The 14,012-nt window shown below is 38.6% G+C and overlaps 1 protein-coding gene across 2 annotated transcripts in view; it reads right to left on the reverse strand.

Moving 5' to 3' along the window:
- Positions 1–1,690: 1,690 nt before the first annotated feature.
- The window catches only part of ANAPC7 (anaphase promoting complex subunit 7), a 216,532-nt gene continuing 204,210 nt past the window's right edge, over positions 1,691–14,012 (reverse strand). For both annotated transcript variants that reach the window (XM_085636462.1, XM_085636461.1), the window contains exons 10-11: positions 10,645–10,795; positions 1,691–4,369 (exon numbers count right to left, since the gene is read on the reverse strand). In XM_085636462.1, the coding sequence (XP_085492588.1) occupies positions 4,180–4,369; positions 10,645–10,795 (341 nt within the window). In that variant the 3' untranslated portion in view covers positions 1,691–4,179. The remainder of the gene's footprint in view (positions 4,370–10,644; positions 10,796–14,012) is intronic.

The following is a 14,012-nucleotide window of genomic DNA, read 5'->3' on the forward strand; positions in this document are numbered from 1 at the left end:
TAGTTCCTAAAACAGCTGAAGTGCGGCACGTAGCGCTATGCAAAAAAAAGATTGTCAGTTAACCCATGAGTTGTCTTAGCATTCAAGCCGTGTTCCCGCAGAGCATGCTAACGGCAGTGATTATGCGGTTATTGGCGTGAGGTGGATTTCCAGCCACCTGCCAAGGATGGTTGCGCTTGGCGGTGTGAGGAGTTAAGCGAGTTATCGCTATTTTCGGAGCTCCTCTTAATCGTACAAAGTGCAGTCGGAGTTGTAATTGGGGCTTTCAGAGAGGCGTGATTTAAACGTTCATTCAACCTCCCTTAGTTATTACGTACGGCTGCAGGGGCAGGCTGAAGTTGATTTATAACCAGAGCACCTGAAATTATGTGGTATGGCTGAGTAAATTATGCGGTAAAAAGGCACATGATGCGGCTTAATGTGTAAGATTTTGTGATACTATGACTTTATTATTTTGTCCTTTACACACTTCTTAAGACTCGTCTGGGCTTTGGTTGCACCTCATGAGTACCAGTTTAGAACCCAAATGCAGCAATAAGCAACCAAAATGTAACCAGTCAACCTTTGCAAAAAGCTTTCCATTGCGCGCAAAACATGTTGCTTCGCTGTTATTAACTTTTGAACAATTTGCGCGAGAAACAACATTTTTGTTTGTTGAAATCTACAGATTATGCAGCAAATGATGAGATGTGTGGCAAATGTGTCAGATCTATAATTATGCGGAAAAGAGCAGTGGCCGCACAATCACATAATTCCAGTGGCCCTGCTTATAACAGTGTGTTATGCTGTTGAGTGATTTTGTGGTTTTCCTACTGGAGACATTACTGTCTGTGGTTCAAGAAAGCCTCCATCCGTTGAGCCAAAAGCGCAAATGCGCACATCGATGACGTCTCATTTTTGTTGTGCGCTGGTATTAGAGCGTGCAGTTTGCTAGCTGACATCAACCTCAGTAATAACTTTTGAGGTGAATCTGTTCCATGCACTTGTTTATGAGAGGGAATAGGTGTGGACAAGTTATTAGAGATACATTTCCTTATTAAACAAGCATTTGCAATGCAATAGGTCTCGCATTTACGCGAGTTTAAGCTATTGGCAGTGTAAATGATGATGCCTTTTATTTATGTTTTAAAACCGAAAACACAAATAAAAGCCATTGTTATTTGCAATGTGAATAGCTCAAACTCGCGTAAATGCGAGACCTATTGCATTGTAAATGCTTGCTTTATTGATGCTTTGTTTTTCCACATATTGAGAAATTCCAGTAACCTAGTAGGTAATTGTTATTTGGAACAGCCTCGCTACAGCCTATGTAACTATGCTTTAAACCAGCAGACAAATGTCATCCTCTTCTTAAAGATTTTGCACAAGCGTGCATCAGGCTGTGTGCAATCACAGCCGTGGTGCTGCACCTGTTCAAACTGTTGACCACCGCCAGCGAGTTTGAAATACATTTTTAAAAAACTGAAAAAAAGAATTCAGTTTGGTACCTGAACCAAACTGGTGAGTGAAGACACTGCATATGTACAAATAATGTTTGAAGCTACTTAAGCATTTTTGCGTCCTTCAGACTAAAAGTATTATGATTTAAAACGTGTCCAATTTTAAAGGCCTCACGATTTCTTCATCAAGAAATTTGCAAGCGTAAATGGCTAAAGAGATACAAGCGTGATAGAATAAAAAGACAACTGGATACAAAACAAATACTTTTATAGCGCTTAGTATCATACAAACAGTTTTGAAGTATAAAATGAAGGTACTAATATACATTTGAGCCGTTCTACATTACCTTTCACAGTTTCAAAACATACATCTCTGAGAGTTCATTGTTTTACATCAAAAGAAGAGCAATTTACACATACACTTTGAACTTAATTTGGATTTTTTGTATACATTGTTAGAGTGTGTATGTCTGTGGTCCTGGGTCAGCAGATTTGGCACGATGCAACAGTCCAACAAACCAGGCATAGCAGAAATAGTCACATGAATTGAATGGTTGTGTTAGTAGCACTACATGCACAAAATCCTGAATTCAGTTTTTGCATAGCCCACTTTTTCATTGCGTACAGATGTACACCCTTTCAATATCAGTTATATATAACTGTGTTACCACATTAACTTTTAAACTCCAGCTCAAGGTCGTTCCTGGTAGGTGATGAACCTATCAGAACTAAAAGTGCACATACATGTGAAAATATTCACCCGGATAGAGGCAACCCTGGAACCCCGCCCACAGGCTCTCTTCCACCCAACACCACAACGTTGGCTCATGCCAAAATGTCTACAATGCAGTAGCATTTGTCATACAAATTAATTTAAAACTCAAGACAACTATTCAGAACTGCTGCCTTGTTTTCTTCTTGGGCTAAGAGCGAGGAGGCTTCTTCACAGCTGTTCATTTCTACTTTGACTGGAGTTGAACTGAAAGGTACGGGTCACTCACAGTGGCAACACTCCTATTTCTACTACTCTTTCTCCAGACTAATGAGATATTTGAAGAATATATATGGATATAGATGAGGAAATGTCCCTTCATCGAAAGAGAGGGCTGAAACCTTCTGCTAAGCTTCTGATGTAAAAATCAGGAAAACATCCACAACAGTCCACGTACGCTTACACCCGGGAGTGGGGCAGCTGTAGTTCTACGGTCATGAGTAGAGCTTAGTAGGTGCATATGAACGTCTTCTTACAGTTTCCAAGCCTCTCCAAAAATGTGCCACTGAAATGGGTCTAGAAGGCACCTTCGTGCCTTGCCAAGTGCTTTCGCATCTCTAAATTGCATGGGGAATGGGAGAGGGGATAGACATGCCACTACTCCCCCTCCCATTTAAGAAAACTCTAAATTAGCACACTTCTTGGCTATCGCATTTAAAAACATAAGCGTTCAACAGAAAATGTTCTTGGGACAGGAAAATCTCTTCCTGAATAGTGAGAGAACTGATGGCTTATGCAAAGAAGCCAAGACTCCCTTCTTAAATGGACAAACTCTGCATTTTAGCCCCAAACCTACTGTGGTACAAAAAATATGCTATCAAGCGACAGATGTCCTCCTCATCTGAATCGTCAGGATCCAGTAGCCTCAAGGGAAGAGATGGGTGCCTTTGTCTAGCCACAGAAAAAACTTAGATGGTTCAAGCTTGGGGACCTGCTACACGTCGGGCAAATCACTGGTGGCCAGGGAGTGGTAAGCCTGAAGGATCAACTGAGGGATGACCTTGCTGAATATCAGGCAACTGCATAAAAGAAGTGAGGGTGGTCAGGTGAGCCTGATGTTGCAGACATAACCTTAGTTAAGAGTGGCGAGCAGAGCTATACTAGCAGCTGAGACAACGGCTAGCCCGAAGTTGGAGAGGTTCCAAACACAGCAAGCAAACCAGTGTGCATCAACGTTTGAAAACTGGAAGCCACAGAGCTGGCACTCCTTTAGTCCAGTGGATTGCATCATACATGGGATCTCAAGAAAGAGTGAACAAAGCTGATAGGCAAGAGAAAAACAGAAGCAGCAAGAGACACAAGGAATAACTATTTGGGGGAGGACATACACTATACAAAGAATCCCCATTGGCACTAAGTGGAGAAAAGAAACTGATCTAAAGATAACCAAGCAGATTTGCATGAAGTAAGCCTAGTGTGTTAGTAGTGTCAATCAAGCGCCCAAGCTGCCAAGTTTGTCTTTCCTACAGTGCTCTCAGTTTCCTCTGTATACCGAGGATAAAAATCAAATTAATTGGTAGAAAGGGAAGATGAGACATAGAAGTATACAGCTTGTCCAAAATACTTGGTGACCAACAGACAGCAACCTATTCACTCAGTCCTCAATCTTGCATACATACCTTACTTGTACGTTGAATGAGCATTTTGCTCTAGTAACGCAACATAAAATCTTTCTAATTACCCTAGTATCTTGTAACAGGGAAAACGATGCTTCCTGATAAAGCAGGAAGGAAGAGAATAAATGCTAGCACGGTGACGATTAATGACATACCGTGCAGCACAGAAGCAATTTCAAAGTAAACACACTCTGGGATTGCACTGCTGTTAGATGCAACAAAGGTTTGTTCAAAAAGTTAGTCCAAACTGCCCAAACACAAGCTTCACAGTCCACAGAAAGGGGTGCAGCCACACATCAAAGCCCAAAAGGGTGAAGTTTTCCTGAGGCAGCCTACGCCATGGTTAAAATTTTCACTGCATGCCGAACCACTGTTCTTGATCCGCCCACTGAGCTGCTTCGCTGTCGCTCCCTTCCAGATCCCCTTCTTCCCCGCTTCCTTCCATATCATCAACGTCTTCCTCTTGAGTTGCATCTGTGGGACTTTCTTCCTTTTCCATTTTCTGCATTCCATCCAAAGACTTCTGGTCGTTGGGATCCAAGCTAAAACAAGCAGACAGAAGAAGCTTTATAAGTGTGTGAAGAGTAATAAAGACATACTAATGAAGTCTTTTATGTGATTATGAAACCATGCCATTCATTCTACTGCCACCGACAACCCTAGAAGTCAAAGTTACCAAAGTTTGTGTTCAATAACAAGCAGAGAAAATTGCTCCAGAGACAAATTTCTGCTGAGGCAAGTGGTCATACATTGGTACGCTTTCACTTGGAGCACAATAAACTGTAGAGTAACAAGCTATCAATCATTCAGATTGATTAAATGTGGTTACCAAAAGCTAACAGGAGAGGGAAATTGGCGGATCTAACAGACATGGTAATTGCCCTCCACATCCAATCCAAGATCACCACATTATCAAACCAGAAAGAATAGGTTTCCACTCACCTCTTTGGTATCAAGGTGCCTTTGTGAACACAAGTTGAAATGCCCAGTTAGTTTCATTCTATCATATGCTTAGTCTTCCAAAGGTTCTAAAATGTGTTAATGTTTTGTTTTTCCTCCCAACATGAAAACCCTATCCACTTGTTTGCACTACTGTCAGTGAATAAGGCTCTCCTCAACATTCCAGATACTGCATACTTTGCAGTAGTGTAGCTTTTACAACGTATGGACATTAGGGCAAGCTTTACTTATCCATGGAGAAATGCATGCACCATTTAAGATGTTCACAAAGCAGGTACAATATGGGTAAATAGAAACAGCATAGGACTGCAGAAGGAGATTACCACTAATTAGTTCACCGTGCAGTAAATAACAGACATGTTAAATTGTTTTGCATGCATTTACATTAAAGAAGAGAACACAAGTAACCTTGCCCTGCACCAGAATACAGATGATTATGCAGATTGCTTTGTTCTCACCACAAAAAATACAACAGAGGCTCTGGTTTTGATTTTTAATAGTATGATTAGTGTCCCAGGACATGTAGCCAGCTCCATCAGCCAATGAATCATCACCCAATGCCATATTAATAATTACATTTTGAGTGTTCCTTATAAGGGTTTCATCTGCTTTTTGTGGCTCAATAGTCTATGGTGAGGATTTCAATACAATTTTGGAAGCTGCATGTAATATATCTGCTCCATGGGATCATGGTTTTAAGTCAAACGAGGGAATCCTAAAACTAGACATATTTTAGCCTGGATAGCTTTGTCAAACTATTGATCTGTTTCAGTTTCACAACACCAGCATTAAGGCTGGAATATCAAGCGTTTTGCAAATAAATCTAGATTTTGTATGCTTTCATCCTTTTGATTGTGGCCCAGAATGCAATATTAATAGCAAAGAGAGTGGTGGGCTAATGGAGCCCTTTTTAATTTATATAAATAAAATGTAGTCCACACAATCCACTTTCATTATTAACTGTGGATGGAAAGAACTATCCAAAAATATTGGCGAACAGTATTAACTCAGTCCTGCTCTCACTGGTCTTAAAGCAGTATGGATTTGTTGTAGGTTTCTACACTACTGTTTTTAATAACTTGATGATTACAATGCTATAGATCACAAATACTCATAGGATTGCTTTAGCAATTATCCTCCTTGACACAGAAAATCCCAAAGAATAAGATGTTATTTTCTACAGCAAACACCTGAACACCATAAATGTTATGCTCCATTCATATACGCAATGACTGCTCTATATGAGAATCCAATTGCTGAGAGAGGCTTGTCAGGATTATTACCTCCAACACCTTTTGCCCTTTACTTTGAATCAATACTGATGACAAGAAATACCTTTTATGGCATCACTCCATTTTGAAGTCTCAATTTCTCTGTCAGAGTTATTACCAATGTTGCCTTTATCACTATTACCACATTGAGCGCTGAAACTACAATGCATGTTGTGGATGGGAAAAGAAATTAAAAAAATAAGCAAAACATTTCAGGGACTACTCAGGGTATCAATTACATTTAAAAACTAATGTTATAGAACCCATTGCAAATACTAATGAAAAAGCACCAGTTGTGGAATATCTATGGACCAAATTACTAATAATGAAAAAGCACCAGTTGTGGAATATCTGTTGGCCAAATTACATCCAGACAGAGATCAATACCTATTAATGTCAACTAATTATTGTATATAACGTGCATTATGATCAAAGAATGACAATCTCCTGTTAATTATTTCTAAAGGGAAATCTCAGCATAACTAATTTGTTAAAATTCAGTCATCACAATTGTTTCAAACATGATAAATTAAAATCTCTTCTAATGTGAATTCATGTTTGGAGCAACAAGTGTGGCATTTGGGATTCAATGCATAGGTTAGTCTCTCATATTAATAATACCCTGTTCTTTTTTAGTGTAGCTGATATCTTATATTTGGCTTACACACAGTAATAATTTGTAGGCCAACTTATCATAGTCCAATTTTGTCTTTGAAGACTTGCAATAACTTTATGGTCTTAGAAATAAACAACTATGTAAATATATTCAGCCAAAATAAAAAAACACAGGAAAATCTTCCTAAATTTTGTTTCTCTCCAATCGCATCCAATATATATAGCTTTTTTTAAACATACACACTATTTCTGGCTATCATGTGCACTTGTGGTAAAATACACAATCTAGTTTGGATTGCCTCACTAGTAAATTAACTAGTGATTTCCGGATTATAGTTGTTACAGAGAAATTAAGTGACATTTTTGGAAACACCTAGTAATATGCATTACCTCACAGATGCAAAATACTCAGAATACTTTGCCATTTTGGGAGGACTACAGAACACATTTTCTATGCTTGCTTTACTCTGCATTTGATTACACAATGAGCTAATTATAATTACATTGATTTACAGAGGATAATAGAAGATCTTATTCATTGTTTTCTTCTGCATTAGAATTAAGGAGGAAGCTTAACCCAAATACTCTACCTTGCATTAGAGAACAGCATATTACTATGATTAGTTTATCTTGCATTAGATCACAGAAGTAGATTCCTCCAACTCCTTTACTTTAAGTAACATTAGATAAGGGAAAAGGAATATTTCAGTTGCTTTAGACCGCATTAGAATACATGAATTATAGCACTTGCTTGACACTTGGATTACAGTAAATTATCAGGACTGTGACACCGCATTAGAGAACAGAAGAAATTATTCAGAATACTTAGATTACAGGAAATTACTTGCCTTCTGAATTGCCCAATAAGATTAGCTGAATTACTGCAACCTTTACTGGATTTCAAAATATTACTTTGTTTTGTCCTTCTTTAGAACGCTCTAAATCACAGAATGTAAATACTCTCATTGCCAAATACCTCATTAAAGTATGGAAGGACAGTACTCCAATTAAGTTGCCTTCACTGGATTACAAAATGGAACTACTTACTCAACATTATATAAAAGAAAATAATGACCTACTCTGTATTTGATTACAGCTGATTAGTCGACTTACTTTACCAGTTACTTAACTTGACATTACTTTGACTACTTTAACCTACTCTAGTTTACAGCAATTGCTTTACCAGAACAGATTACAGAAGTAGATTATGTTAATTAATTCAGCCTGCAATATATAGAACAGAAATGTCTTTCCCACATCACACTGGAATTGGCAGTACAAGCTTCAAAAACACACACACACAGTTCAAGATAGACAAACACACAAATACATAATGAGAGACAAGAAAATACACACATCTTTGTCATAAGTCTAGGCTGCACTCAGTGAAGGAGCCATACATATAAATTTGAAAAATACGATATCACTAAGTAATAGAATATGTAATAGAGTCTATGCCTAGTTTTATCTTTAACTTTCTTACTTGTTTGATTTCTGTCAGCCTCATTTATAAATCTCAACTATACTGGTTTAGAATAAATTAGTTTGCATATTAGAGAAGTGTAAAAATACAGTATTGTTTTCAAGCCAACAAAAGCTTAGTTCATTTAATCTCTCCTAACTTCTGACTCAGCAGGTGACAATAGTTTTAAAAGTTTGTAGGCCATGATGAAAGTCTGAAAAAATAGGTTAACACATCTTATGGCAAACAATATGGACATTATTTTAACAATGACCACTATTTATACAAATAACAATTTTGTGGATTTTTTTTCTTGACAAAAATATGTTACTTGGGAATCAGCATAAAATGGCTGTATCAAGAAAACTAGGCAAAGTAAATAAATAGGGGAGACATTTGAGGAAAATACCCAAGGGCTAAAGTGTGTCACATACAGGGAAGCAATTTATAAACTCATATTCTGCTAATATCCAAGTGCAGTTTGTTTCAAACTGATAGATAACAAAACTTATAACAGGTGTTCGAGGCGTGGTACATGAGAGGAAAAAAACTCAGACTTTTAGTGGGACTGTATTTACATACATTTGGAAAGAAATTCTAGCTATTACTGGAGTGGGATCCGAGCACCACATGAGTAGACTTAAGCGCCATGCAACTGGGATGTAGGAGTAAATGTCATAGACCTACGATGCATCATCTGCTGGGGCACCCAGACAACCTACTGCAGCCAACTCGAAAAGACCGGACATACTGTCACTGAAAAAATAAGTACATAAAATCTGACAGATGCTAGCGTGTGAGGAGATCACTTATGTTCTGCACCAGCAAAGTAAGCAAATTGATAAGGCAAGGCAACTACTCATTAGACATTTTGGACCCTGGTGAAGTGAGGAGCAATGTTGAATTATAATAGCTTAGAGGCATTGTGTAAGGGCTCCTACTGGTAAGGGCCTATCTTTTTCAGAAAGACAGTGGACATAGGTTGGGGAAGAAAATCGGATACCTCTGGGAATATTGAGAATCTGTTATAAAGACGAGGGTCTAACACTAATGCAATGCATATGGAATGTAAATGTAAATATTCTATAAAATATTTAATAAAAAAAATGTATCACTTTACTTCTCTGTAGATAACTTACTAATCAAACAATCACAGGGAGGAAACATCAATCTTCATTCAAAAAGATAAGTGTACCATATTTGCACCCATGGACAATGTGTTGCAACTGACTAAATGGAACTACTTACTCAACATTATATAAAAGAAAATAATGATCTACCCTGCATTGGATTACTGATGATTAGTCGACTTACTTTACCAGTTACTAGAGATTACTTTGACTACTTTAACCTACTCCAGTTTACAGAAATTACTTTACCAGAACAGATTACAGAAGTAGATTATGTAATTAATTCACCCTTCTTTCAATATATATATATATATATATATATATATATATATATATATATATATATATATATATATATATATATATATATATATATATTCCCTTCCTACGCTTAAAGACTTTGATAGAAAAGCAGACATTTGTGGAGAACAAACTTAAGAGTGTCGCTGGTGTTGAGTGCTCTATACTGGAGCTGCTTTCCACCTAAACTTGAGAACTACCCATAGTTCTCTGCTTCTTTTTTTGTGTGTGTATATATATATATATATAACACAACTGTCTTTCACACATCACACTGGAATTGGCAGTACATGCTTCAAAAACACACACAGCTCAAGATAGACAAACACACAAATACATAATGAAACAAGAAAATACACACATCTTTTTAATAAGTCTAGGCTGCACGCTCAGTGAAGGAGCCATACATATAAATTTGAAAAATACGACATGACTAAGTAACAGAATATGTAATGGAGTCTATGCCTAGTTTTATCTTTAACTTCCTTACATGTTTGCTTTCTGTCAGCCTCAACTTCATAGGTTTAGAATAAATTAGATTGCTTATTAGAGAAGTGCAAAAAGACAATATTGAGGTGAGTTTGAGGTGAAAAATGTGAAGCCTCTGATATCCAACATTACCTAGTCTTGCTTCTGTACTACAGCTAGATTAGTTTCAAACTAGTGATACCAATACGCAATGATAAAAAGCATTACTACTGTCTTTAACAAGTTTTTCGTATAATGTCACCAGAAAAGAAAATCAAGACACACATCTACTGCCCAGTTGATCCGATGCAATCAGCAACACAGTTCAAGTCTCAGTATAAAAACCTAAGACACATTAGTGCCCATATAACATTACTTATCGAGATTCACACATTTGGGGTAAGTCAGGGAAGCTACTGGCTACGATATTCTGGAGGCATCTATTCTAAGTGATGTCCAATGACAAACCTTTTATGAACAGTATAGATACAAAAACAGAAATACTCACACAGTTGATGCTGAAACAGATGTTGATGTCTTGAGTTAATCATAGGAACAAACTTTTCATATAGAAATGCCAGTGACATACACACACAATCAATGGTTTTCACCTCAGAGCAATGCTGTATTGATCCATGGCTTCCTGATATTCGCTGACAGCCACAAGGAAGTCCCCTAGAATCCGATGAAGGACACAATTACTTTGAATTCCCAGCGCATTCCGCAGCAATGCAATTCCTTCATCATATTTCTGCTCCCGACCTGTAAAAGCAAGGGCTTTTGTAGGTCAATATTTCAAAGGTGAATGACCAGTGTAAGCAAAACTTTTAAGAAAATATTTCTGAAAAAATGTCTCAGAAACGAACATGAAATGGGAATGTGCAGCAAGAACTCTGTAATGCTTGTTATCCAATGCAAAAAGCAGTTGGTTACATGAAGCCTGTCTAGAGGTAGGAAGCAAATTAACACTCTAGTTTGGAATAAGTCACATTGATGTCTCAGAATATTCTGTCTTGCCCAATCTGGGTCTTGGAGTTTTTACCACAGGACATTCACCGATGCACACTTTGTGTCAGTATTGCTAGGAATACTCTGCCTTTTGGCTTTGTCTCTGGCCCTCCCTCCATGTATATTTATATGGTCTCTCCTACCAGCCAGCACAAGCTGTCTGGCTGTAAGGACCTATTTTGAGAATACAGTAGCCTTAAAGCCTGCCCACTGCTTTCCATTGGTTTGTCACTTATTTGCTTGCTTCTTATTGAATGGCTTGCCTTCCTCTTCTTGTGCTTGTCCCTCCCTTGAAGCATAGCCTTCGTATGATTCTTTTGACTGCATGGCTTGTATCCTTCCACTGTTCACCATTGTGTACTCTTTATTCTTTTTCATTCAACACTCCACAAGAGTACATGTGTTTTCTAGTTCCCTCTTGAGCGCTGCTTAAGCCCTCATATGTGTTGCTCCTCACCTCTCATAGTTGGTCTGTAAAAGTACAGCAACAAGGATATTTTTCGCTGAGTTATGGCTAAAGAGCAGACTCTACTGGTTATTTGTGGCTTTATCTCCTGTATTAGACCTATTGCATGAAAACATAAGCTTTAGCACACAAGAAAGGCTCTGATGGTGCTGGGTGGATGGGAAGTGGAGGGTGGGGGGGGTAGAGCCATCTGCTGATCTCACACAGCTGGCTTCTGAGGCAGAAGGTATTCATGACACTTGTCGTGGAGGGACATAGCTCTTCTCCCTGGGCTACTTCGGACAAGCGACTGATTGAATCCTTTGAAAAGTAAATAAGTCCTTGGTAAATATTTCCCTTTAAATTCGGTCACTTCCTTAGTTTTTACATTTAGTTCAGTTTCCTGAGTAAAAAGTATTTGAAAACTAAACCATGCCTTTTATAAAGATTGAAAACACTGAAATCAATGTACCGTTTTAAAGCTATGGGTCTGCTTTTCCTCCATTATATTGAAATGTTTTTTCTTTTACATATTTGAAACAATAGTTTTCAGACGAACATTGGCAAGCCAACAGCTAAACACCAGCTCGATAAAGGCAAGGCCTACTGGTTCTGCCTATGTGTGGCGTGAGGCAAGTACTTTGGATTTTACTAAAATTCTATGTAAAATATTTACTTAACGGGTTTTCAATATGGGGCAATGATTCAACCTATTTAAGCCATTGGTGACTTCACTGTGAGTTTTGGCATTCTGACCTTTCTCAAGAAGCATTTCTACATATAAAGTAGCTACCTTCAGTGCCAGGGACTACTGTGGCAATGTGTGCTTTTTGAGATAAAATATTTTTAGTTGTAGCCAATTTCTTTTTTTTTTCTCACATGTATGTGTTTTATTTGATTGATGCGGGCCCACCAGCACCCCCGCAAAAACATTTTGCAAAAACCATGACAAAACAAGCATTTATAAAGTAAAAAGGAGGAGGCCAATGCCAGACCTATTGGCCTTGCCAATGCATTTTTATTTTTTAAATAATTATTATTAAAGAGTGGTTCTTCTGTTTTACTTCTTTATGTTGTGGGCAAACAGTAGCATGGCACCCTAGGATTGGATTAAGTAGGCGGGCTACGAACTGGATATATATATTTATATATTCTACAGCCTGGCTCCATTTTGTGGTACTCTCTCTCTTTTATTTTCCATTATAAGGCCACCCAGTCGTCCAGATAACCCTATTTTTTCAATTAATTTATTTGAGGGGGATTTTTGACAACTACCCCTACTTTTGTCTTTTTATTCCTCCTTATACTACCTGCACCTGCTGTAGCGTCTAATACCACAGACTAGTACAGGTGGGGGAATAACTTGGCCAAAGAATAATGGAAAAAGAACAATTGATGGACGGAATGCAGAACAATGGCACTCTGGGCCTACATCCATCTTTTTTTGTTCACCACGCCACCCCAGTTTGGACCAACCCATAGGCAAATCAGTCTTGACCCTGATCCCTATGAGAACAGTCCAGCCAGAACTGCCAGGCCAGGTTCTCCCTGGACCAGAACGGGGCATCCTAGGACCGGTTACAGAATGCAGAACAATGGCACTCTGGGCCTACATCCATCTTTTTTTGTTCACCACGCCACCCCAGTTTGGACCAACCCATAGGCAAATCAGTCTTGACCCTGATCCCTATGAGAACAGTCCAGCCCAAACTGCCAGGCCAGGTTCTCCCTGGACCAGAACGGGGCATCCTAGGACCGGTTACAGGTTATCACCCCTCATCAGTCAGGAAAGCTTAAATCCAGTGGCATAGTGAGCACGGGACTCACGTCTGGGTATCTACGTCCCACTCATGGTAACAAATTCAACAAGAACTATTAAAGGACGGAATGTTGAACAATGTCAAACACTCACCCCCAGTCAGAGATCTGGGCCTAAATTCATAGTTTGTTTGCTCTCCACGCCACCCTCATTTGGACCTAGCCATGGGCAAAGTCTTGACCCTACTCACTATGGGAACAGTCCATTCCGAACTGCCAGGTCCTCCCTAGACCGGAAACAAGCATCCTAAGACTGGTTTCAGGGTATCACCCCTCATCCGCCAGTATAGCTTGAATCTAATGGCATGGCGAGCACGGGGCTCACGTCTGGGCACCCCCGTCCCACTTGAGGTGATGCATGCAAAAAGAGCAATTGATGGACGGAATGCTGAATAATGTCAATTTCTCACCCCTAGTCAGAGATCTGGGCCTAAATCCATAGTTTGTTTGCTCACCATGCCAAACTGGAATAGCGTGGTGAGTAAAAAAAAAAAAAACAAGCATTTGCAATGCAATAGGTCTCGCATTTACGCGGGTTTAAGCAATTGGCATTGTAAATGACAATGCCTTTTATTTATGTTTTGAAAACCAAAACATAAATAAACATAAATAAAGGGCATTGTCATTTACAATGCCAATAGCTCAAACTGCATAAATGTAATAGTTTAACATAAAGCTATATAACTTTTGTGTGGTCAGTTATGGAAT

Source organism: Triturus cristatus, chromosome 11, assembly GCF_964204655.1.
Source record: "Triturus cristatus chromosome 11, aTriCri1.1, whole genome shotgun sequence".
Lineage (NCBI taxonomy): Eukaryota > Metazoa > Chordata > Amphibia > Caudata > Salamandridae > Triturus > Triturus cristatus.